Below are 26,710 nucleotides of genomic sequence, written 5' to 3'. Positions count from 1 at the left end.
GATTCCGATGTCACCTGGTACAAACTAAAGAGAGGAAGCCGGGCCCTCAGGAAGTGACTTGCTCAAGACCCAAAGCCAGGTATGGTAGAACCGGAGCTAAGTGGAGAGCTGGCAAAACTGCCTGAGCAGAAGGTATGTTTAAAATGTTTAAGCACCAGCACAGGCACGCTGCCTGAGAGGTAGCCCAGCTTCAACAGTAAGGAACTCACAGGTCTGCTTCTGAACCTTCTCTAAAATAGCTGGTTCTATGACAGAGAGGGGAGGGGGCCAGTGGGGCTCTGAAGTGTGAGTGGTAAAAGTTTTTATTTCAGTTTTTAAAAACACTTTGTTTCAGTCAATGTTTGGAAAATATTTATTTAGAAACATATAAAGAGTTTTTTAAAAAGTTCCTCCTCAAGCCCAATAATAACTTCAGGGATAGCTGACACGTTGGTACATGTCCTCCCAGCATTTTTATTTTTCTTTTTGAGCAATTTTTTCAATCCATGAATTTCTCACCAGCCATGGCAGACACAGCCAGTCTATGAAATGGACTCATGTTTCAACATGTGAGAGATGCTTGTGACTTAAATAAAATGTGCTTTGAGGAAGCAAGGACTCCTCCTGTAAAGAAAAGGACTCTCTTTTATAAAGCTGGTTTATAGGGTTGGATTTTCCTCTCCAAGCAGGGATTGGTACTAGAAGATTTCCTACAACAGTCACAACACCAGTAAGACCATAGTGGGCCTGGGAATTCCCTGGTGGTCCAGTTGTTAGGACTCCACACTTTCACTGCCGAGGGCCCTGTTCAGTCCCTGGTTGGGGAACTAAGATCCCGCAAGCCTCAAAAAAAGACCAGAGAGGGCCTGATTGCTCAAAACGTTTTGTAACTGCCTTCAGAGCTTGCAGCAATCGCTGTTTCAAGATCTTTAATAAGGACATTGGGCAAATGTTTGTGAGAGTGAAATAATGTTTTGTAAGAATCAAAAGTAACTAAAAACCAAGTCTGACCAGGTTGGAGAGACTTCAGGGGTCCAAAATGCTAGAGCCCCTCCTCCAGGCCACTCCAGGATCCTGGCTGGACCACAGGTCCAGGGAAGGTGGCCAAATGGGCTCCTTAACCAACTTTTCTACAGGCCTTGGGTCTGGCTACGGCTGGAGTGGGAGGCCCTGGGACTGCTGCGACCCAGCCTAGCTCCTAATAGGCAACGCTGCAGGAGTCTGAGTCAGAACCTCAGCCAGTAATTAGGAGCCAACTCTCACAGCCTCATCCCCTGGGCAGTGACAGAGCTGGGAACTATGAAAGGAGCTTTCAGATCCCTAATCTTTGCCATCTCAACATGACTTTTCTTATGTGGTGCACAGACTGTTTCTATGGACAGCTTACAGACTGAAGGTGGAACGAAAGAGCAGGGCCGCACACTTAGAATACAAAGAATTCAACCTTCTAAAATGAATGCTCTGAGAGACCCAGTCAAATCATTACCCATAATCTGTTTTGTCCACTTGCTCTATCTTTTTTAGAGCTCTCTCAGCAACTGATAGTCACAATGTATTAGGAAGCACAACATTCCCATAAAGCAGTGGGTGTCTTGGCAACTTTTGGGGGCTATAAGGTTGTAAAGTAAAAATGAGAACCGCCCCCTGGCACTGGCCAGCCCCCACCTCAGCTCTGGAGCCCACCCCTTGAGCCCACCGCACACAGGGGGGCTGCTCACAGTTGCTTCCCGGGGTTCAGAGAGCCCATGTCGATCTCCTGGTCAAACTCCGTGCGGATGTCGTCAAGCGCGCCGTCATCCCCAAAGGCTCCCCACTCCATGTTGATACACATACGGCCCTCATCACCCTCCACCATGTCGATGTGGCGCATCTCTTCCATGTAGCAAGCATTGCTGCCTGTGCCTGGACAAAACAAGGAACTGCTCAGCACCCACCCGCACCATGGTCCCCCCAAACCCCACCTCCCTCCTAAGCCTCCGTCCTGAGACCGCCCAGGGTGGCTGGGATTCCTCAGTGCAGACTACCCACTACCACCCACAACTCCACAAGTCCTGGCTCAGCCCTCCAAAGTGACCGTACCATTATCTTCCAATATGAAGTATTCAATACAAAGGAACATCCGGCCATGGACCGACCCCTCCTCTCTTTGCAGCCCACCCCCACAATCCATTGGCCAGCACTGCTCCTCACACCCAGTGCTCACGCACCCACAATGAGACCAATCTCGCAGTTCTGGTCATCATAACCACAGGTCATCATGGTCCCAACTGTGTCATTCACCACTGCCACAATGTCAATATCAAAGTCCTGCAGGGATAAAAGGGGGGCTTCTGACTTTCACTGTCACAGAAAGGTTACAGATGTGAAGATGAAGAGAAAGAGCAATAAGACACACAGCTCAAGTGCAAGGCTAGAGCTGGAAACTGGGTCCAGATCCAGTCTAACAGCAGCATCTCACTTCTCACCCTGTTGGTCCTCATCTTGGAAGATTTCGCTGACAGCAGCCCTGCGGTCTAGTTCACAGCCATCACTGCACTGAGAAGAGCCTGTCTTATCATTTTCTTCTCATTCTCTTTTTTCTTTTCTTTCTCTCCCTCCCTCCCAGAAGGTCTTGTCCTTCTGTGACAAGACCTTTATCATGTCCTTTCTCTACCTTGTTCCACCCTAATGTCAATATCATCCCAACTTTCTCATTTGAAAATGATATTCGAGTCTTCTTCAGATTAAGAACTAAAGGGTTTTTCTTGCACCAAGACTAAGATTAGTTGTCCATCATGCTAATATGAAGACCCCAAAGGCATTTGATCCTATATAAGATCACTGGTGTGCTAACTATCTCTCAATATAGGTATGTCATTATGTATGCAGCACACCTTAAACTTATACAGAGCTGTATCTCAATAAAACTGGAAAAAAATAAAGATTATTGAGTAAAATAGCAGAGAAGAAGAAAAGAAAACTTCTCATTAAGAACCACAGAAGATTCTCATGCTGATTTGAGGACAGACAGGGAAAGACTTCAGAGTGGACCCAAAAGAATATAGAGAGCCTCCAGACCTCAAGCTCCTGCCTCCCCATCTCTGCTTCCCTACTCACCCCTCTCCTCTGGATGGCTTTCCGGATCAGAGTAACCACATCTTTCCCTTCCACACCACTGGACTTGAACCCCTTGGTCCATGAGACCAGGAAACTCTGGAAAAGAACCAAGGAATATTGATTGCCCACAAAACTCAACCACACTTCTCATCATTAGGAGACCTCTTCCATGGGGCTAAACTAGACTAAAGTCATGACTGAATTTGTAGATTTCTTCCTGACTAGTCTAGGAAGGAGAAACTCTGTCAATAACCAAGAAAGGAGTCTAAATGAATGATTTACTGCTCCCAAGAAGTGGAAAGAGCAGGTTGTAGAAATGCCAAAATAAGACACTTGTATCCTAACGTCATTAGCTTTCAACGATGTCTATCATGACACTTTAGAACAAAGGAGTCCCAAACCAATTTCTCACTCCTGTTTCCCTAAGAGGGATAAGGATAATGTGTAATGTATATGGTCCTGCAAATTGTCATTTGACAGTGATAAAGACCCCCTCTTCTCCGATACCTCTTTACCATCGCTCTCACACATACCTACACACACTCTTCCAGAAGGACAGAACTCCCAATATTCAAACACTGTCCACTCGATCCATCAGAGAAACCTCCTTTACAACCTCCATTGTAAAGGTAGCAGGTGGCTCAGAGTTCTTCCCAGTCCTCCCAGTCCAAAGAATAAAGCAACAAAAGTGTCTGAAGAACTCATCTTACCTCGTCTAGTTTTGTTTGGAGACAGGGGAATGAGAAGGTAAAACCCAAAGGGAGCTTCTTGTCTTTGATTTGTAGCTTATCCATGAAGTTGGCCAGGCATTCAGCAATGTGGTCAAATAGCTAAGGGCACACAACACAGGAAGATGAGCAGGGAGGCAGAATAGCATAGAGATTAAGAGCATGGACTTTAGGCTCAGAAAGGAACTAGCTTAGCTGAATGCATGCAAGATATGTATCCCCTCTGAAGTTTTAATTTGTTTTAATTTGTTCATCTATAAAATGGGGGTGATAACTGTACCTGCCCATGAGTTACCAAAAGAATTAAATGAGTCAATACATAAAAGGACTTAACACTAGTTATTGATTATTAAATGCTGTCTTGACTTAAACCATTTATCCAAACTACTGTCAAAATAACTGCATTAGGCAGGGGAAATCATAGCCAAAGCTAATCAGAAAGTCATCGCAAGCCCTGGTAACAGAATATCCTTTGGTGGCTCTGTCAGAACCTCCCTTGACATGGATGCACAGCTGATTGTCTCACCAGAAAGGGCAGCCTATCTCACTGCCAAGAAGTATTTTAGCATCCTTTTCTCTTGTGATTGGGGGAGGGGATGGGACATTCTCTGTTGGCATTCTATAAATGAACTTAATGAAAATAAGTAACTTTTATATTTTTCCTCCACTCTAGAAAACCAATTTCCTGGGGGCAATTCCAAGAAGTTAGTTTTGTTTTCTAACTTCAGTATGGAACACCCAAGTGAGTCCACAAAGAGCACTGAAGAATAAATAGGGTTTTATGGGTGGGCAGCCTCACAACTGTGACTATTCTAAGCAGGACACGAGGCCCCTAAGAAAAATCCTAAGCCTAAGAAATCATCCTGACTTTCAATCTGCCCCAAAGCCCAAAGCCCCATGGCTTCCTTTTTGCCCACTCAGCATCCCCAAAGAGAAATTGGTGACCATTCCAGACAGTTAGAGATTGAGGCCAGGAACATTCTGGTGCAAAAAGTAAGCAAAGGTCAAAAAGACTGAGGAGCAGACATAGAGAATGGACTTGAGGACACGGGGAGGGGGAAAGGTAAGCTGGGACAAAGTGAGAGAGTGACATGGACTTATATATACTACCAAATGTAAAATAGATAGCTAGTGGGAAGCAGCCACATAGCACAGGGAGATCAGCTCGGTGCTCTGTGTACACCTAAAGGGGTGGGATAGGGAGGGTGGGAGGGAGACGCAAGAGGGAGGAGATATGGGGATATATGTGTATGTATAGCGGATTCACTTTCTTATAAAGCAGAAACTAACACACCACTGTAAAACAATTATACTCCAATAAAGATGTTAAAAAAAAAAAAAAAAAAGAGAGAGACCGAGCAGATTCCAAGGGCCAGGTTGACCAGATGGCAAAATCTAAAAGCCAAGGGAGGTGAAAGTGGAAAACATTCCTTTCCTTCTCCAGGTAGAAGCAAGGAAGATTCCACTAATCCTGGGGTCCCCAAAGTGTGGTCCACAGCAGCATCACCATCATGTTACAAATGCAAATTCTAGGGCCCAAACCTGAATCAGAAGGGGTGGATCACCTCCAGGTGATCCTGAAGCAGTGGTTTGAGAACAAGTGCACTAAACCACAAAGGTATTTGCATTTATAAAGGAACTGAGAGGCTTGGGGTGGCAGGGTAGGTTGAGAGATGCACTGGCTCCCCAGATGTCTGGGGTATGCTCAGTAAGAGGCTAGGAAGACAAGACAAGCCCCTCCTAGAAGGGGGCCAGCTCTAACTGAACTTCCCACATCTATCCTCTCTCTCTGCCTGATCATGTGCAAAATTAACCTCAGCTATGCTGAAACTCTCAATTTCCAAACCAAAACATTCTCAAGAGCAAACGCTGGGCAATGACAGGGCTCTCTCACTAAGAGGATCCCCAATGCAAAGTGCCAACTCCCTTGAGCAGAGATCAAGTATTTTAATGTGGAAATAGGGTTTCTAGATAGATACTCAGCAAGTTCTGTTCAGTTGGGAAGTTGATTAGAGACAAACTTTACAATAGGGTTAAACAAATTCCCAGCACCTTCTTCCTGGTACTCCAGTCAAAATGATCTTTAGTACAGTAGTTTTTATCCAAAAAAAGGAAGTTGCAGAAGCTGTGCAAAGAGATAAGGCCAATCATCAGAGATGGGGGGAGGGGTTGGAAAAAGTAAAATGATTTCCCCTCATCCAGCCCTGATCACTACTCTCTTTCCAATTGCATTACCAACAGGGGAAGGCAGAAAAAAAAAAAAGAGAGAGACAGTGAAGAGGCATTAAATAATGTGTTTCCCAATACAGTAGCCACTAGCCATCTGTGGCTATTTCAATTAATTAGAATTTTAAAAAATTTAAAAGTCCCTTCCTCAGTCACACTAGCCATATTTCAAGTGCTCAATACTACACGTAGCTAGTGGCTGCCTCACTAGACAGGGCAGATATTAAATGGTTCCACCACCGTGAACACTTCTATTGGACAGTTCTGAGTTAGAAGGACCTACAGCTCTTTAAAAGAGGGTAAAAGGAGACCATCTGCTTCCTTTAAAGGAAGACTATATCCTTTTCTGTTACTTGATGATCTAAGGATAAGATTCTGGGAGAAACAGCTAACACCTTCCTGCCATAAAAAGGCTCAAAAGGGCATCATTTTATGAAGGTAGAAAGGTTTCCTCTTCCTTATTGGTCTGAGAATCTGTTCACTCCCCTTCCCACAGGAAACACCTTAAAAAATCTAAAGTGGCTGCTATTACCATTTGTAATTCACTGCTCTCATGTGGAAGTTCATGTGGCAGAAGACAGACTCTGTCACAGATCTTCAAAAACTTTTGCAAGTTTTGAGTTTGGTGATTTGGTCTTGGTTTTAACTAAATTTTATTTTTTAAATCCATTTGTTTTCCTATAGTTAATTAAAAGATTGATACCTAATATTTTAAAATGGAAAGAAAGACAAAGGAAAAGATAGGAAAAAAAGCATCAGTAATTCCACCACTAAAATAGCAACAATGAATTTCCTTCCAATCTTTTTACCAAGTGTTTTCTGCTGCTTTTAGGACAATAGCATTCTTTCCCTTTCTTAGGATGGAATCAACACCTCTATTTTCTAGTTTTCTTTGTTTCATTTTTATATAGCAGTTTTTTCCATTTATTTGAAGGATTCTTAATATCACAGTAGATTCATAGTTTCTTCCAGATGGGTCTCATAGATTCTTTTGGACTAACACATTTTGTTTCAGTATACTGGAGCCACATAACAACCTCAGTGCAGCTCAAATCCCACTGTCCCAGAGACTCAGCCTCCCGTGTCCAACCCCAGCATTAAAACAAGGAAAACAGGTTTACCCTCAGGGCCACCCCCCAAGGACATAAAGGGGTCTAAAAATATCTCCCCCATATGTCCTATTCATGGTCCAAAATTCCTGTCCCAGGTGGCCTGCTGTGGTGGGAAGAACAGTGCACTGGAAGTGAGAAGGTTCCACCTCCTCCAAGCTCTAAGGCTCAAGAGATGACCATGCAGGAAGAGCATCTTTCATTTTCTCCATTCACTCTTTTATTGAGTACATATTAGGTATAATAAAATACAGCAGGAATAGCCAGCACTCAAGAGTGATCCTTATAGCTATGAATGTCTTTGGTGATTCCTCTCCATGGACTAAGAACAGCTATAGTAGGAGTAGAAAGAACATCCCAAGGAAGCTTTTGCAGAGCAGGTGAAAGGGGATACCCATGAGCAGAGAACAATGGCTGGACCTGTGGCCATTACCCACCAACAAGCCAGATACTTCTGGTGTGGTAGCAATGAGTGCCCCCTCTGTAGAAAGGCTCTCCTGGGAGAACTTTTGAGAGGGAGAGCCCCAGAGGGCCTGCCCTGCAGGATCTCACATCTGCATGAGCATCAGCCCCTTTGGAGAGTGCTTCCTACTCCGGAAGCAGGGGCAGGTAGTAGGGACCCAGGACCACCATGTTGCCTACTTCCAGGAAGCATCCATGGACTACATAATGTGGTGTAAAAAGTGGAGCCTCCTAGAGTTGGACAAACACAGACTCCTGTCATATGGATCTGACTTTGTGTCTTGCCTCTGGCCCCTCCCACCCCTGTAATCTAAGGCCAAGTCACTCAATCTTTCAAAGCCCAATTCCACGTCTAGAAAATGGAGATAGTAGGAGCACCCAGCCTTAGGGCTAGTGTGAGGATAAAATTAGAAAATCTATACAAAGCGCTTTCACTCAGCCTGACTCCTGTCAGCTCTTGCTCCTGATGGTTGCTCATCCACTTCAACACAATATGTATTACTCTCTGTGGGCTGATATGTGTGTCTTGGTGGTCCAGTTGGACTTGAAGCCCTAGAGGGGGAGGATCAGGACTTTGATTCCCAGCAAGGATCAGTGGCCCAGTGTCCAGTAGATGCTCAACACATGTTTGGACACTATCATGACAGCAACTCCATCCTTGCTCGTTCTCTTCTAGCTATTACTGAGACAACTCTTACTTAGATTTCACATTTCTTCTCCATCCACTCTTTTTATTGTATGTGCCGAGTACAAAATGTGACTCTAGAGGTCACAGAGATATGGGAGTGACTAAGCATGATTTGGGGCCAGTGTGGAAGCACACGGAGCCCACTGCAGTGCCAGGTAGAATAGACACCCAGAAGCTGGATTTTAGTGTTTTTTCAACAGGCTCCCATTCCTGTGTGTAAAACCTCTTCTGTTTCAGAAGGCAAAAAAAAGAGAGAGCAAATAACCAAAACGGCAAAGAGGCAGGTTCCATTTCATGCAGTGCTATGCTAACAACTGTGAATCAGAGGGCTATAGAATGACCACCGTGGCAGGTGGCAGTGTCAATCCACAACTGTTTATTCTACTGACTTGTTAATCAACGACACCACTAACCATAGGTGTCCAGGTATATTGGCCCAGCCTCCTGGCAGCAGGCTTTCCTCAATAACCAGTGCATGCAAGCACACCTCAAATGAGATGGAAAATCAAAATCCCTCCCACTAAAGAACATCCAGACCCTGGAACCTTGTGCACACACTCCCTGCCCTCTGGCCATGTGCACCTCTCCTGATGGAGGCCCCCCACCTAACCTCCAGGCATGGAGGGGGATCAGCCAGCAAAGAGAGGACAGGGAATCTGAGCCTCAGTCAAGGTCTCCTCCCTCCAGACCACAGAGAAGGAGCAGGATCTGCTCCTGTGGGGCCCAGAGCCCCAGTGGCCACCCCAAGAGATGGATCATACCTGGGTGCCACTGCCTCGCATGATGTCCTCGGGAATGGCGTAGATCTGGTTCTCCATCTCAACCTTCTGGAGTCCATTGTCTGTTACTTTCACCCAAAGCACACGGAAGTTGGTCCCTCCAAGGTCCAGAGCCAGGAATTCTCCATGTTCTGCAGAGAGAAGGACCACTATTAGTTTGGGAAAGATAAGGTGTAACTGTTTCACAGAGATCAAAACTTAAAACCCAAGAATCCTGCCATAAACACTGGTCATCTCTGGGTGACGAGGTGGCCAGTGGGTCTTTTTTCTACACACTTTTATGTATTGTCTGATTCTTTTTCTTAATGCTAAACACTTCTGTATTACTTTCAGAATTCACATAAAGAATCAGACAGTTTCACATCCAGTGATAGGGTGCCCACCCCCTCACAAGAGCTATTTCCCAAAGGCTTTCAGCCAAGTCCCCATCAAGCTCACAGGGCCCATCAAGCCCTGCACCAGGATAGCAGGCCTCGGGTTTTTTGGGGGTTCTTTTTTTTTTTTTTTTTTTTAATTAATTAATTCATTTCTGGCTGTGTCGGGTCTTTGTTGCTGCACACCGGCTTTCTCTAGTTGCATCATGCGGGTGCTTCTCTTCGTTGCAGTGTATGGGCTTCTCATTGTGGTGGCTTCCCTTGTTGCAGAGCACGGGCTCTAGGCATGCAGGCTCAGTAGTTGTGGCTCTCGGGCTCTAGAGCGCAGGCTCAGTAGTCTTGGTGCACGGGCTTAGCTGTTCCGTGGCATGTGAGATCTCCCTGGACCAGAGCTCAAACCCGTGTCCCCTGCATTGGCAGGCGGATTCTTAACCACTGCGCCACCAGGGAAGTCCCCCAAGTGTCAGTTTTGTTCTTCACGGCCCCAGGACACCCAGCACGCTGCTACAGCTTGTGGTCCCCTAGGCCTTTTGCCAAATTGTGTGTGATCCCTGAACAAAATGTACTCTTTAATGTTTGTATACAGTGACAGCAACATCTCTCAGCATGATGGAGTGGAATGGGATCCAGCTGGCTATAAATTAAGAGGCCTAGCAAATAAGTCAAGCAGGTGCCCCCACCAATAAAAGATCCCAGGTGCTGACTTAAGAGTATATAAGACAAGAGTCAGGCCACTCAGACAAGCCACAAGGCTGGGGCGGAGGAGAGGGAGACTCCACAGACACAAGTGGGTCAAGATCTTCAGGTGTCACCAGGAAGGCACAGTTCAGTCTCTCCAGGAAATAAGCAGTGCAGAACAGGAAACGTCCAGATTCCAGATGATAATACCGGCTACAGGGACACGCGCCATTGTACAGCACAGAATGGAAGTGCTGAAGAGGCTTGGAGGCCAGAGCCAGGGCTGGGGCCCAGCGGGGCAGGCAAGGACAGGGGAACAAGGCGGGCTCGTCCCCTCAGCAGTCTCTTCAACCAGTCCAGCTCCACCAGTCTTCCAATGTCCTGTCGCACACCTTCTTGCAGGATACATGATTATTTCCGGGGGGATTCACTTGTTGGCATGTTTGTCAACACTCGGCCCCTTTCCTGATGGGACACTTGCCACTGAAGTAAGGGAGAATGGATCGGAGGGTCAGGGAAGCGCTCTGACTAAATGAAACAAGGATTTATTCTGACCCACTTCCTCTCAGCAGCAATAACTGTTTGGCCCTGAGAAAAGCTCCATCTGCCCGGCTCCCTGAGGGCACTTACCCACACACCCCCTACAGTCCAGAAGGGCAACTTGGGGTGGGCATCATTCACCCCCCAAGTTCCGTGGGGACTTGCTTCCACACAACCATGGCTTGCTGGTAACAATATACAGAGACTGGATCTGGAGCCCACATTACCTGCATCAGAACCCCGGCCACTTTTTGGCCGTGGCCAATTCCTGAGCCTCTGAGCCTCAGCTGCCTCATCTCTTGAGCAGGAACATCATACCTCATGTGGTTGAGGCGAGGGGAAGAGCAGATAATGTGCCTCAAGTACCCAGCACAGTGCCAAGAACTCAGAACACACTAAATAAGGACTAGAAACTTTCCATCCAGGCTCTTGGCAAACACTGCCTGACACCCACACTTAAAAGTCTCCCAGGCCCAGTATTAGGACTACCTCTCAGACTGAAAAAAGTAAAAGCAACATTCTGAGGGGAGACTGAAGAAACCTGTCCAAGGAAAGCCACTGAAATCTTCTCCAGTGACTTTAGCATTCCTCCTCAGGGGTACTAATTTTCCATCCCTTCCCTGGCATCTGGAGGTCCTCCCAGCTCTCTAGCTACAGTCGCTAGATAGCTTGGGTAACCTCAAGCCCACCTGGGGAGACTGCCCCTCTTGTGGCCATGGATGACTTTTCCAGGCACTTCAGTTCTGAGCCTCCCCTGGTAGTGGGACGTCAGCCAGTCTGTAGGGAAAACTATGTGTGGTTGTCATGGGGGATGAAAAGGAAAATCAAAGATGAACTGCCTGCATCAGCGCTCTGCCCCAGGACACATGAATCTGCTGAATCGGCAACTGTGGGGGATTGAGGCTGCTGAGGCTGCCCCTGGTTGGTCATGATTCAAGGCCAGCCCAGCTGGATTCACTGGAGAGGACAGCTCCATCAAGAATGGTGGTTTTGCAGTATTTGCTGATGGACTGAAGGGAAACCACAAATAATACAGTGCTGCTGATAATTCCGTTCCCAGGAAGGAATGTCATTCTTTTCAGACTCCACCAGATCACACATTCCTCTGCATCCCTCCTCCCTGATGCTCCCTCCACAAACACACATCATCACAACTACCATAGTCAAAGACTTTATTCCTTCCAGAGTCCAATATCTCTGAGGCAGGCCCAGAGCATCATGACCCCTGGAGCTAAATCCCAAGGTGACCCCTTGGGACAGTGGATGGACCCCTACCCTAGTGCCTGCCTCTACACCACCCATGCGAGGCCTTCACACAGAGAAGCAGCAAGCTTTGCTTTGAATTCCAGCTCAGCTGCTTCACCACCTGTATGGCTTCTCTGAGCATGTCACCTCAGCTGCAGAACAGAGCTCATAATGCTGACTTTCCCAGGGGTCATGAGCTTACATGAAATACAGAACACAATATGTAAATATATAGGTACACTGTAAGCCATCAATAAACAGCTGTCACTGTTATTACTCCTTTGGTTATATAGCTCCTCTCCTAGTTCTCCTCAGCCCCTCCAATCCCTACCTACTCCTATCCTACTCCTGGCCCAGGTCCTACCTACACTGTCAACCTTCCGGGACATCCCAGAAGCCCAGAGCAGAGAGTGTGTGATGTGGTGTGAAGGAGGATGGCATCTATGGGCCTGGGACAGTCAGACTGGATAGGCAGGAGTGAGGCCCCGGGGCAGGAGAACATGTCTACAGCAGGTTTCTTAAGTACACAGCCACAGGGCAGACAACCCAGTAAGGTCCAGTGAGATCATTCTGCTGAATGAGTATACTTGGTATTTGAGGCAATGTATTAAGAAAACATCTCATATTGCATCTGCTTATTGATGGTTCATCTATTAAACAAAATATTTGAGGAGACCATAAGACCAGAGGTAAGATTTCTTTTATTGTTAAGCATGCTGTTATGTCTAGAAAACAATTTTAATACCTGATTTTTAAAATGTTCAAACAGTACAAAAGTGGAAAAAATGAAAAGCAAACATCTCTTCTCTTCTCCATGCCCCAAAAGTAACCATTATTAACGTTTCTTGAGTGTCCTTAGATACATTTATATTATAAAAACAGGGAAGACTGTTAACTGACACATTCTAAGAAAAGAGTTTGAATTGCTGGTTCTAAGGATTTATGTTTTTGATTACCAAAGATATTAGCAAATTAACTTCCTAAAAATTCTCTCCAAATTCCATATAAACCAACAGGTGGGTGTCACTGTCACCAGTGTCCTATGTTATGTACAATTAATCTTTGACAACCTCATAGGTCAAAGTGGCAGCTCACTTTTTAAACTTGGTTTCTTTCCTTTGTGTAGGTTAGACATTTTGAATTATTGACTGGCATTGTGAATTCTTTCTTCTGTGAATTTTCTGCTCACATATTTTGTCTTTTAAAAATATATATTCAGGGCTTCCCTGGTGGCGCAGTGGTTGAGAATCCGCCTGCCGATGCAGGAGACACGGGTTCGTGCCCTGGTCCGGGAAGATCCCACATGCTGCTGGAGCAACTAAGCCCGTGAGCCATGGCTGCTAGGCCTGCGCGTCCGGAGCCTGTGCTCCGCAACGGGAGAGGCCACAACAGTGAGAGGCCCGCATACCGCAAAAAAAAAAAAATATATATATATATATATATATTCATTATTTTCTTAATAATGTAAAAGAGCTCTTTGCATATTAATGAAACTAGTTTTGTTGATTTTATATCTGCAATTATTTTTCTCCAGTTGGATATTTGTCTTCACTGCCCCTTCTAAATCTCTCCAGTTACTTCTAAATGTTGTCACCACCACTGCTAAAATAAAAGAAGCAAGGTTTCACTATAGGTTTATTTAAAAGATCAAATTCATCTTATACTTTCTTCTGTGACTTTTTGAAAAAAATGAAGCCCAGAACTCTGTCTTCATCTCTCTTGTCTCTGGGACACAGTTCAGACTTTCCCACTTGCATCTGGATTATTGTGGCAATAAAACAATGGAAAGACAGAGGCAGGTGTGGAGGAGGTTTAGTTAATTTAAGGCCCACCATGTAGATATTTTTAAAGGAAGATAAATATGTTGTGTGATATTCATAAACATTATCTCATTAATCTTCAACAAACCTATTGGACATCATGATCCCAATTTCCAGATAAGAAAACTAAGGCTCAGGTCAAGTAACTGAAACCAGGATTTAAATCCAGGTCTAGCTCTCTAGCAAAGTTTTCTACTGCAGTGAGCAAGAAGGCTGCTCATGAGAAAGCTGTAAATCCTCAAATAAGGAATTCTTCATTATTGGGACTTCCCTGGTGGTCCAATGGTTAGGGCTCTGCATTTTCACTGCTGAGGACCCGGGTTCAGCGCCTGGTTGGGGAACTAAAATCCTGCAAGGCGCGTGGTGTGGCCGAAAAAACAAAAGGAATTCTTCATTATTGATGCCAAGAGCATAAAACCCAGAGGTTGACACAGGCTTTAAGCTGGCCTGGGTGGCAAAGGAAGTGACACTGTGGTTCAGAAGCTGAGTCACTTAGTTAAGATCATACAGGGATAAACAACTTCTGGATTTGACCCCAAGTTCATCTGACTCCAGCACCCATGCCCGTCCCTATGCACCTCACCCATATCTCTTGTGGTGCTGGTTCCTGGAAGCTGAGGATTACCTGACGCAGAATCTAGGAAGCAAATAAGCCATAAAGTGATGAAAAAGAAAGCAAAAATGCCCTGATCTTTATCAGTAGCTTGGCCTATCCCTCTGGGCCAAATGCTCTCAAACTTGAGTGGGAGGTGGCAGACACACATCCACTGGCAAGAGGTGACACACTCTTCTCCCCAAAGGAACCCAGGACTTACTAAGGCTTTTTGAGGCAGGTTTTTTTGGTAACAGCAAATTGGTGCCGTCTCGTACAATTATACCAAACCTCCGTTCCCACCTTACTGGACACTCTCCAATCTCTCTCTGATGAAGTTTCTCCTAATTAAGAACATCCCCCTCCAAAAGCAGACAAAAGAAGAGGTAACAACCCTCTACCGAAAGGAAATAAGGAGGCTTCCCTCGTGGCGCAGTGGTTAAGAATCTGCCTGCCAATGCAGGGGACACGGCTTCGAGCCCTGGTCCAGGAAGATCCCACATGCCGCAGAGCAACTAAGCCCGTGCGCCACAACTAATGAGCCCACACTCTAGAGCCCACGAGCCACAACTACTCAGCCCACGTGCCACACTACTGAGCCCGTGCACCACAACTACTGAAGCCCGTGTGCCCAGAGCCCCGTGCTCCACAACAAGAGAAGCCACTGCGACGAGAAGCCCGCACACCACAACGAAGAGTAGCCCCCGCTCGCCACAACTAGAGAAAAGCCTGCGCATAGCAAAGAAGACCCAATGCAGCCATAAATAAATAAATTTATTAAGAAAAAAGAAAAGGATTCAAGTTGATCCCTCTGGCAGAGTTTGTTTGCTGACTCATTTCCCATCCTGGACTACCATTCGGCCCACTCTCAGTGAGGTTCTTATCAAATACAAAAGGTCAGAGAGATAAAGGGGTTTCAGTTTCTCCTGGGAACTCACCTGTCCCAGGGAAAGGCTGAAGAGGACTAAAATGGCATCTAAGTAAGTAACCGCCTGAACATGATAGTCGCTGTCATCTCGGTTGATGGGACATCACTAGTGTACTTGAGCAGGCCATAACTCCAGCATTATTCAAGTCACCCACTCGCAATGTCCACGCAATTTGTGAGGGGTGAGGGCCGGATGAATTTCCCAACAGTCTATTTTCAATCACTAGATATTTGCCACTAATTAAAATAGATCACCCCCTGTTCCTCCCATCAGGAGCAGTGTGCCAACCAGTGCACAAAGGATGACTTGTGAACAGAACAGGTCTGGTTTTGTTTTGCATTTTTAAGCAGCAGTGCCCTTTTGTCGAAGGCAACTGTGTTCAGAAATGGCAGAGCACTGCCTCGTTAAGGCTAGAGCCAGAGCCCAGTCCCTCACCCCGGGCAGGGCTTCTTCAGGTGATCAAACGGACTTCTTCGGAAGCCTCCTTTAAACAAGTCGCTTTGATGCAGCGTTCCCAGAGCTCTGAGGATCCTTGAAGGTGCCATAGTGCCTGCTAGCACTCCGCGACAGACGGCTAAGAATGTATGGCATGGACTCCAATTGAGAGGACAACTAAAAATCTCCAGGTCTTGAGTAGGTAATCCAGCAAAACTAACTTTGCCACACACAGGTTTCAAGCCACGTATTTCCCAAGTACCTGGAAACACGACAGTCACTACCACCTCTGGCAGCCTCTTTTTAAGTTCCAAGATTTCGGATACTCCATTATAGTACGACAACAAGATGCTGAATGCCAAAATGTAGAAACAGAGAAACATAAAGCTGCTTCAATTGAAGGGAGGGGCCTGGAGCACATACAACTTTGAAAGTGCCCCCCAAAACTCCGAAAACCCCATCAGAAAGCACCACCCTGCTGCTTTTATACTCAGGAAATATTTCTTAAGCTCAAAATATGTGCCACTCACAGAGAAATGTTATACTAGCTCCACAGATGTGAAACCACTCTTCAAAGGATTAAAATACGATTATCTTTCAATACTGTGTAGGCGTTGAGTGTGTTAAGATTTTCAGGCAGGCCGACATGGGTTCAAATCCCATTTTAACATGTATTAGCCATATAAATACAGGTAAATTATTAGAAATCTGATACTCAGATTTCATCATCTGTTAAAAGGGGACAGTAAAAACCTCCTATCTAGCCAGCACCTCCCCATCACTCGCCAGGACACAGAGACACAGACACACAGTTACACAGTTTTTGGTCAAGAATCAATGCAATGAATGCGTAAGGTGTTTGGCACAATGCCTGGTGTATGTAAAATGTTTAATAAACTCCAGTTACCACTATATGGAGGCTGTTTATCAGTACAATCTTCATTTTATATTGTAGACACCATACAAATCCACTTATTAATTTGCATGTATGAGAGGTACTGATCTATGTCTCCACTACATAGCTGTTGATACAATGCTGAGCAGCCAAGATAAGGGCTCCTTTCAGGGTAAAGAGCTCCTTTACCAGCCTTCATGCACCCTATTACCAGCCTAGTCTCTCTTTATCATATCATGTGCTTGCATTATATGACCTAGTATCATTTCCTTTATGATGATAAATGATATCCTTATGTCCCCAGGATAATTTGCACTCTTCAAAAGTGAGGCACAAGGCTGCTCAGCATATTGCTGCCCCACAGAGGACCAGCCTCAGAGGGGACTCTATTGAATGAACTGAACAGCTAGGCCTGAGTTACAAATAGAAGAATGAATGCATTGTGCTAGCAGTGTTGGGGGCCTCTAGTGATATGCCTAAGGGCCCAGGCTTTGGAACACAGATAGCTGGGTTCAAATCCCAATGCTTCTATTTGGTCATTATGTAACTTTGGGCAAGTAGTCTAATCTCTCTAAATCTAGTTTCTTTTCCACTAAAACAGGGTTTATGGTGTCTACCAATCGGTCACTGTGAGAATTAATGAGATAGCTCAAATACAGTGCTTAGCATAGTACCTGGCATTTATAAGCCTACATTTTAAAATTATCATGATCATCATCATCATCATCATCATTCCCTGCTCTCGAGGGAATTAAGTCTAGCTAGAGGGTAGACATACATTTACCTGTAAAAAATAATTCACAATTCAGGGAAGTGGGGAAGTATCAAAAGATCAATGCAGCAAAGGCTTCAACTCACTCTGCCTTAAGACATGCTTATATCTAAACAATCTTGCCAAGACAATGAGGGTAATAAAGATACTACAAAGATAATTTATTTCTAAATTGGAACGCTGGAAAAAAAAACTTGTTAAAAATGTAAATTATTTATTAAATAAATAAATAAATTGGAATGCTGGAATATTTGTAGATTTTTAGTTGGATCTACTTGAGCTTCTTATTATAATGGTACAAAGTCAATCCATATTTATGGTCAATTTTAAAAGATAATAATCTGATTTGCTCCAGAAACTTTTGTTCAGCAACATGAGCCAATGTAAAGCATGAATCTTATGGCCTTGGAGTCAAGACTACCTATGCTAAAAGTCCAACTCTGCCACTAACTGTACACGGGTGATCTTGGCAATCTCTTTTAACCTCAGTTGCCTTATTTTTAAATTGGAAATGTCTCTCTTGTAGAGTCTGCATGGAGAGTAAAACAGATTGTTTACATAAACAGATATCATGGGTGCTCATTAAATGATATCAGCTATTCCTGCATTTCCTCTTAAGATGGAACTGTCCTCTGAAAGCCAGATACCTTGTGATGTGTGTAGTGGGCCCCGTGATAGGGCTGTGATTGGGGCTGGTACTGCAATCACATGCATAGCCCAGCTTAGGTTAGGGCTGCCTACAGAGAGGTCAAGATGGTGAGATTCCTGACAGATACAAATAAACACTTTCTCTATTCAACTCTGCACTGTCAAAAACAAAAAGGGTGGGGGGATTCACAGACAATAATTATTGGGGCAAGTGGAACTCTCATACAGCATTGGTGGGAGTATAAAATAGCTCAACCACTTTGGAAACCAAAGTTCAAACCACTTTGGTCTGGGAGGGTTTTTTTGGTTTTTTAGCGGTACGCGGGCCTCTCAGTGTTGTGGCCTCTCCCGTTGCGGGGCACAGGCTCCGGACGCTCAGGTTCAGCGGCCATGGCTCACGGGCCCAGCCACTCCGCGGCACGCGGGACCCCCACGGACCGGGTCACGAACCCGTGTCCCCTGCATCGGCAGGCGGACTCTCAACCACTGCGCCACCAGAGAAGCCCAAAGAATGTTCATTTTTGACAGGCTTTATCTAGTGAAGAGTCACTGGTCTCACTGCCACATTCCATAACTCACAGCCCAAATAACGAAATATAAAACTCAAAACCTTGATGTTGAACACTTTCAATTATATTCCCTCATGTTCCCCTCCTAGTTCCATGTTCTTTTTCTCTCTCCAGAAGCAACCCCTATCATTTATCTGGTACACATTTTCCAGTTTATATCCTAACAATTTTAGGATGTGTGTGTGTCCATGAGCAACATATAGCATTACTTGGAGAGGTTTTGGTTTTTGTTTTTGTTTTTGTGGTACGCGGGCCTCTCACTGTTGTGGCCTCTCCCGTTGCGGAGCACAGGCTCTGGACGCGCAAGGCTCAGCGGCCCTGGCTCACGGGCCCAGCCGCTACGCGGTATGTAGGATCTTCCCGGACCGGGGCACGAACCCGTGTCCCCTGAATCGGCAGGCAGATTCTCAACCACTGCGCCACCAGGGAAGCCCCACTCTTTGATTTTTAAATGTATCCATATTTATACATGGTCGTTTTTGTAACATGCTACATTGTATACCATCACATGCACAGTCTATAAACTGTTCCCAATATGCTGTCGTTATAAGCAGCACTGCCATGAACATTCTTAGATGTGTCTCCTCGAGTTCATATGGGAATCTGTTCAAGGTATAGTTGGAAGTAGAATTGCTAGTTGTCATATACATATATTTTCAACTTAACTAGTCACTGCCAACCTCACACTCCAAGCGAACCACTACCAATAGCTCAATACATATCCTTGAGACTTTACACACCTGTACACACATATATACGTATATGTGTATATATATATATATATATATATTCTGTAAAAACACACAAGTGATTTTTACAGAATATGAATTTACATAAATCTATCTCATGCTTTATGATGGGTTGCAGAGGACTGTTTTCTGCATTAATTGACCAGTGCCCAACTGATGGACATTAAAGGGTTTTTCCCTCATTACAGTAAGTCAATGAACTTTGTGCATAAATACACTGACACACTAGCTCCAGGACATGTGTAGAACAGACCAGGACTACTGGATCCACCTCTTATTTTTACAAAGGAGAAAAGGCTGAGTCCCAGAGAGCTGGGATGAGGAGCTGGCCCACAGACCCCCCAGAAAATGAGGAATGAAAGGGCTGGGGACCCCATTTCCTACAGTCTGGTCTCTAGTACTCAAGGGGCACCTGCTCTGCTTAAGTAAATAAAACATCCCAATACACAGTATTCCTTTCACACACTGTCTCCGTTTACACTGTAGAATCTGAGGATATAAAGAGGTACTCTGGGTATCACAAAAGTTGTGTAAAATCTCCCTGCTTCTGTGTGGAAAGAAGGTCAGGCAGACAAGTCTGGCACCAGACCCTCCCACCCCAAGAAGCCTACAGGAGTCAGCCTCTGGCTCCTGTCCTCAGTCCAGGCAACTCAAATGCATAGAAGCCAAAATCATGCCTGCTGCTCCACTGTGGGTAGAGGTGGGACAAAGACTGGCTCCAAGGACTCTGGCCTGAGGTCAGGGAAAGAGACTCAATGACCACACAATACAGCAACGGATGCAAACTCTAGGAGGCAGTGGGAGGTCTCCACACTCCAATCTCAGGAAAGCAATGAGAAGAGAAAAAGTTGGCCCCATACCTAGTTCTCCCCAACAAACTTATTCACCTGCCTATAATCCAGGCCAGGCATCCGCCCCCAACCCCATTTCAAAAAATTTCCACTGAGCATGTGCGTGCTCTGGTGATGAGTGTACAGGCTCACACGTACACATACACACGTAATGTATCAAGTTCAGTCTTGATGCCTGGCCTTTGGCATATATGAGTTTGAATCCTGACTCAGCTTCTCATTAACTATATGACCTTAGGCAAGTTATCTGACCATCCAGGCTCCCAACTCCTCATCTTTAAAAAAAAAAAAAAAAAAGTACTTAAAATTTGTACCTACCCTATAGGGTTTTGTGAAAAGTAAATAAGTTACTACATGTAGGTGCTCAGAAAAGCTGTTAGCCCATAATATATATTTCAAAAATATTTAAGATACTTGCTTAGTGCTAGTGCCTGAAATAAAGACAAGGTCCCTGGTTTTAAGGAGCTAGTAAATTTATCAGAATGTTAAATAAAAACAGTAAAAGCAGGTGTGGCTGCCAGTCAGAGGGAGTGGTAGGTATAGTAAATGTTCCATTCTAGAGGGCACATGAGGGATATCTGAGAATTGGAGGAGGCCCCTCACCTCAAGAAGCTCTTTGAAGGGCTGACACACACACACACTCAGAACAATCCTGAACAAGGTCACACCCTCGACGTTGGGTTCCAAGGCTTTAGCAAACACATACTTATTTTAGAAATTGTAGAAAGGTACAAAATCTTGTTAGATGAACCAGGTCCCCAAAGGCTCTCAAGCAAGTAAGCCTCAGGGACACAGATGTGATGGAAACACTGAAGGCATGTGGTGCAAACGAACAAGCCCTGTCCTGTGCCTTTCCCCGCCCACCCCTCCCGAGGGTTTCTCTGCAGATGCAGATGCTTCACCAGCAACCAGCCAGCATTTTGGACTTCTGTCCTCCCCCTGGTTCTCAGACTCTGTGCTTCCCGGTTCCTCCATCACCCTGGCAGCTGCCCCCTGGGCTCTTTCTCTCACCCTCTATATATAGGCAGCCATCCCACACCCTTCACCCCTCGTGGCCCCAGAGGTACCTCATCTCTAAAATGGAGGCTTGTCATGAGGATTAAATGAAACAAACTGTGTGAAAGTGCTGGCACAACTTAGTTCCGTTCCCTTCTCTGAGGATGTTGCCACCCCTGGGCAGCTGGGCTCAACACCCTGGCATCACCTTTGAATCCTCTCTGGTCTCTGCCCACTACATTCCACCAGGGCCATGCCCTATGCTCTACCATCCACCCATCACCACCCCCCTCCCCCATTCTGCATAAACTGCTGATGATGTGCATTACCAAGACAGTTCTGCTCACACCCTTCAAAAACTTTCAGCTACTCCCCAATGCCTATTACTGAAGAAAGACTCAGTGTTTCAGGTGTGCATGCAAGGCCTTCTGAATCTAGCCCCAACCCACCTTCCAACTTCAGTCTCCATCATGTCCCTTTTCTCCAGTTTAATTAAATCACTTGCTGGGTGGTGCATCATGAAATAGACTCTGTATCCAAAATAAGGGGATAACACAAAGCTTGACAGGTTCTAATTGCACAGTTTCAGAGCCTTTAATACCTTAATACGTACCATGTCTCTTTCACATTCTTCCAAGTTTATTTGGACTTCTAGTAGTCTTTATTCATGGAGTTCAAAACACAGTCTAGAACAATCTATACCACGCTGTTTCTCCAACAAGTCTGTGGAATGTGCCAGTTAGATGGGCCCGAGAGTGACTGACATGGCCGATGGCCGTGACCATATTAGGCACGTTTGTTGTTCATCACTTTCATTGTGTGCAATCTCAGTGAAGTTGTAAAATCCCAAACTGAGCCAAACAGCCTTTCTCAGCACATGGATGGGAAACAAATGGCTGACAGCAGTACCCCGGCAGGGCTGACAAAGAATTACTTCTCCCTTGACTGCCAGGACCTCCATTCAAATCCCTGCATGCTTAAGTTAACAAGGGTTGGCTTCTGAGGCTTGAAACCAAAGAACCTTCACTGCTGTATATAGTTCTTTGGGTCCCTAAGCAAAGTTACCCAAAGCTGTCCCAGGCAATGGAACACCCAGAGCCTTCCCCCAGGGGTATAGTACCTGTCCCATCTGGAGTAGACCTCACAAAGGTAGGCAGCATTTTTACTGAAGCAGTGGGGTGGGTGGTAACTCCAAGCCCTTTCTCCATCTCCTTGCGGAACCGCTTAGCAATCTCCAGAAGGGTCTCATCAGAAAGACGCATGTGGTAGAGATACTGGTCAACCTGAAAGAGAGGAAAATGAGGGTAGCAACCTATATGTTAAATGAATTATGGTATGCATCTACATCATGGAACATCACTCAGCTCCTCAAAAGGATAAAATCTGTTATGTACGGAAGGTTATTATTAAAGACCCTTTAACCAGACTCTATGACAGGACTTTGTCTTTAAAAAAAAAAAAACTAAACTAAAAATTAAAATTAAATTTTATTTCTGGAGAATGTTAAAGACCAGGCGAAAGGCCAGTTAGGGAAAAGAAGAGTTCTTTTCAGAAAGGTTGAGTTTAAATGCCTATGACAACATCCCTGGAGCTGGGGTTCATTACTGGCCCTCATCTCTTGTCCTCCCCCACACTCATAAGGCCAGTCATGCCAACGCTATTACCCCTCACCACAGGCCAAGCAGCCATAGCCTCTTGCCTGGACTAATAAAATCCCCGATTCTACAATACTTTTACCTCTTCCATCCATTTTCCATCCCCAGACAGACTACTATTCCCCTGCTTAAAACCTTTCAGTGACTTCCCATTGGCACCAAACCCTAAATCCTTCCAAGGCCCTACCTATATAGCCTGGCCTCTCCCACTCCCCATCTTACTGTGTGCCTCTGCACTCCTTGTGCAGATCAGCCTTGGTTCAGTCCCCCAACTCACCCAACTTGCCCTTCCCTGCCTAGAAGACTGTTCATGCAGGCCCCACAGCTCCTCACCCTGCTCTTCATCTGCGGATCCCTTACCAATCCTTCCGGCCTCTCTGCATGGAGGCCTTCTCTACACTCCCTAATAAAACAATCAGGTGCCTTCTCTACTCTGCCTAATAAAACAATCAGGCTTCACTGTTTTTTCTGCAAACTCAGACTTTTCCCTTCACAACACTATCCCCAATTTGGAAATACATATTTATTAGTGTCCAAATTATAAGCACCAAGGGCAAGAAGAACCATGACTATTTGTTCACCCTTGCACCCCTGGAGCCTAGCACACTGCCTGACACATTAACAGAGGCTCGATACATGTGGTAAAGCAACCTCCCCTATCCTCAGAGGCAGAGGCAGCTCTCCCTAGTCATTTCATTTACCTTGCTTCCGACATAAATTTATAAGAACTTTTCCCAGATTTAACACCAGGAGAAAGAAAAACAACAGGAGTCCCCCTCAGACAGTCTGCTTCTTGAAAGCTCTCACCTGCCCCAGCTATGGATAGTCCCAGTTTTCTCCTATCAGGAAAAGGTCTGATAGAAAGCCATCCAAGGAGGTGCACAAGTTTCCACAATATCCCTGTTCTCAGCACCAGTGTCCAGGACAGGTAAGGCTGCTGGCCACAAAGGGTAGGAGTAGAATCAGGACCCTTGGACCAGGTCGTAGCTGTGCCCTCAAGGTATGAGGGTGGTGGTCCTGGTACTCCCAGCCTCATCAGCAGACTGGGGGACCAGAAGGGACCCTGGTCTTCCCAGCTTCAAAACTCCAGGATTCCCAAGGGCAAAGCTTGACCGATGACCACTACCACTGCTTGTCATGCAGGGTTTTAAATTTGCAGATGTGAGGATTTCCCCAAATTCCCTTGCTGCCAGCCTTTATTAAAGGGCTACAGCAGACATCTAACTCCATTGGTCTAAACCAGGACGACTCCAACCATCCATTCTGCTTTCTGATTTCAGACTCCTGGCACCTCGACTGCCTTGAGTCCTCTGTCTGCCTCAGCCTCCTAGGGCTGTGGGGCACCAGCCCCCACCCCAAGCTGGGTCACTGATCTGGGCTCCCTACAATCCTGGGGAGGCAGGGTGCTCCTGAGGAGGCTGGCCTCCCCCACAATGACATTTGAGTCTCCCAGGAGGAAAAAGCATACAGCCTCAGACAAGCTCTCTCCCTATTGGTGCAGTGGGAGACAAATCGCTGGAGACTCTGAGCCCAAGGCAATTTAAATCACCCCAGAGGCCTCCTGTTCCAAACCCAAAGACGCCTGGGCTGGCCCAGGAACACTTCATTATGGCTTCCACATCTCCGTGCTAGCATACAAAGTCCCAGCCACCAGACCAGAGGCCAATGCCAAGCCGCGCCCAGGCACAGCCTGAGATGCCCTCAGAGGCAATAGTAATAACAGCAAACCCTTCAGCAAAACCTGTTTTCAAGGTTTTATACCAATTAACTCATTTAATCCTCGTAACAGCCCGGTGAGGTAGGTAGTGTTATCTCCTCCATTCTACCAAAAGGGAAAGGCAACATGCCCAAAATCACACAGGTGCAAAAAGATAAGCCAGGACTGGACAGGGCAGCCCAGCTCATCTGTGCTCTTGTCTGCTCTGCTTGATGAATGCCCCTCTCTGCTGAACAGCAGGGTCTATACAGGCCAAATGGCACTACAGCACATTCAGGCTGGCCGTGTCCACTAAAAGGCCATCTTCTAGTCCAGTCATCCCACCACACAGATATGAAGGGCAAACAGTGGAGGGCATGGCCCATGGGGCTGCCCTGGCAGGTCAGAAGGCAGCAGACATATCTCTGGACATTATCATGAGTTTGACACATGACTAAGTTGGAGCTCCCACATTACTACTTTCCCAAAGAGAAGAGAGGTCCAGAGGCCTCACTGCCACCCACTCTCACCTCCATGGATGGCTCCGGATGTTGCAAAGGAAGAAGAAAGTTCCTGTGTGGGAAAGCAAAGCCTGTACTGCCTTGTTAAGAGGCTGCACTGTCACTTCTTGGAGTGTGAGGTCACGTGCACAAAAGAGCAAATGTGGAATGGCCATAATTCTACAGCGGCCATGCTTAATTTAACTTTGATGTTTGAACTGCTACAAGGCTTGTTGGAAATCCAGTCTTAACTCTCAAAGAACCTAACAATTTAAACAGTCAGACTTTATTCAAATCATGTTGCCCTTTACCCAGGAGATTATAATCATCTTTCAGTGTTCAGTGACAGATGAAAACGATGATGATGATGATCATTACAGTAGCTAAACATCTGCCAAGCATTTCTTACCTGCCAGAAAACATCCTATGGGTTTACTGACTTGACTTCCATTGTTCTTTTGTAATACTTCTACATCCCTGTTTTACAGGTCACTTGGTGAGGGGCAGAACTAGGATTCAAACTGAGGTGTCTGGCTCGAAAGCCAGGCCCTGAGGACCACCACCGTCGCCTTTCCTGTGGGCCCTCTTAGTGCGGGAGGGCACTCTCTGCCCTGTAGTTTCTTGGATGACCTCAGTGCTTTGATTTCCTCTCCATCAGATGAGACTAAGAGAAAGGATATGGGACAGCTATGAAAAATGCAACTATAGCGCTTTGCCCCAAAATTCTTCTCTTTGGGCCATGATGATGGGCATGATGATGTATCTTCCCTGAGTTTCTTAGGGCCACTCAGGAAGGGACGATTAATCACCTGATGTTACAGCTTCCTAAACACACTACTGAGGCCCACCTAGCCTTGGTCAGCATTGCTGTGTTGAGTGAAGGGTAGCCAAGGGAAGCAGATGTCAGAAACAAGAAGCAGTCTCCATACAAAGACCTTTTTCCTGGATTGGGAAGGAAGGAAATGCACTTGGCATAATCCTGCCAACTTTCACTCACAGTGCAGGCAGAGGGAGGGAGCACAAGGAAGGCGCAAAGTCATGGGAGAATGTCATTAATGTTACCAAATGTAAACAGCATAGTAAGACTATGGCTAAAAAATACTAACTCTTAGAAGGGATCTTGGGGTAATGTGAGTTCAAAATCCCACTGAACATAGCATTTGAGTTTATGTAGTTTGTCCCTCTCACCCCAATAGTCATCAGGCCTAGGTTTGAATGCTTCCAAGCATGACAGGCTCACCACTTCTCAAAGGTGGTTAGCTTCTACTGTTGGTCAGCTCTAGTTATTAGAAAGCTTCTCCTCAATCTGAGATAAATCTACTTTCTGATAATTTCCATCTATTCTCTATTCTGCCACTTGGGATAATAGTTCCCAAACTTGGCTGCACATTAGAATGACACATTAAGAATGCCAAAGAGCTATTCCAGACTAATCAAACTGACACCTTTAGGTCTGTCTGGGTGCTCAAACATCTCCCCCTCTCCTTTGGCTGGTATCCACCATGTCAATAATGTAATAATGATGGACTATGTTCTGGTCAACACTGCTCAAGGTCATTTTTACCACTTTCTGCCTGGGATCTTTGAAAGTCATTACTTAAGACATTAGGCTAAAGTGTGAAATAATCCTGTGTTGATCCTGGGTGCTGGGAGTTGGAGAGACAAACCCCGTACTTGTTGGAAACAAATTTCAGTTGCT

At 45.6% G+C, this 26,710-nt stretch overlaps 1 protein-coding gene across 3 annotated transcripts in view; it reads right to left on the bottom strand.

Annotated features, from left to right (window-relative positions):
* Window positions 1-26,710, bottom strand: part of HK2 (hexokinase 2) — a 67,970-nt gene that overhangs the window by 25,610 nt on the left and 15,650 nt on the right. For all 3 annotated transcript variants that reach the window (XM_059079617.2, XM_067007376.1, XM_067007375.1), the window contains exons 2-7: window positions 22,281-22,443; window positions 9,050-9,198; window positions 3,786-3,905; window positions 3,076-3,171; window positions 2,187-2,286; window positions 1,698-1,881 (exon numbers count right to left, since the gene is read on the bottom strand). In XM_059079617.2, the coding sequence (XP_058935600.1) occupies window positions 1,698-1,881; window positions 2,187-2,286; window positions 3,076-3,171; window positions 3,786-3,905; window positions 9,050-9,198; window positions 22,281-22,443 (812 nt within the window). The remainder of the gene's footprint in view (window positions 1-1,697; window positions 1,882-2,186; window positions 2,287-3,075; window positions 3,172-3,785; window positions 3,906-9,049; window positions 9,199-22,280; window positions 22,444-26,710) is intronic.

Source organism: Kogia breviceps, chromosome 11, assembly GCF_026419965.1.
Source record: "Kogia breviceps isolate mKogBre1 chromosome 11, mKogBre1 haplotype 1, whole genome shotgun sequence".
NCBI classification, from domain to species: Eukaryota; Metazoa; Chordata; class Mammalia; order Artiodactyla; family Physeteridae; genus Kogia; species Kogia breviceps.
The sequence above is the reverse complement of the archived record's forward strand: the minus strand, read 5'-3'. Positions and strand labels throughout refer to the sequence as shown.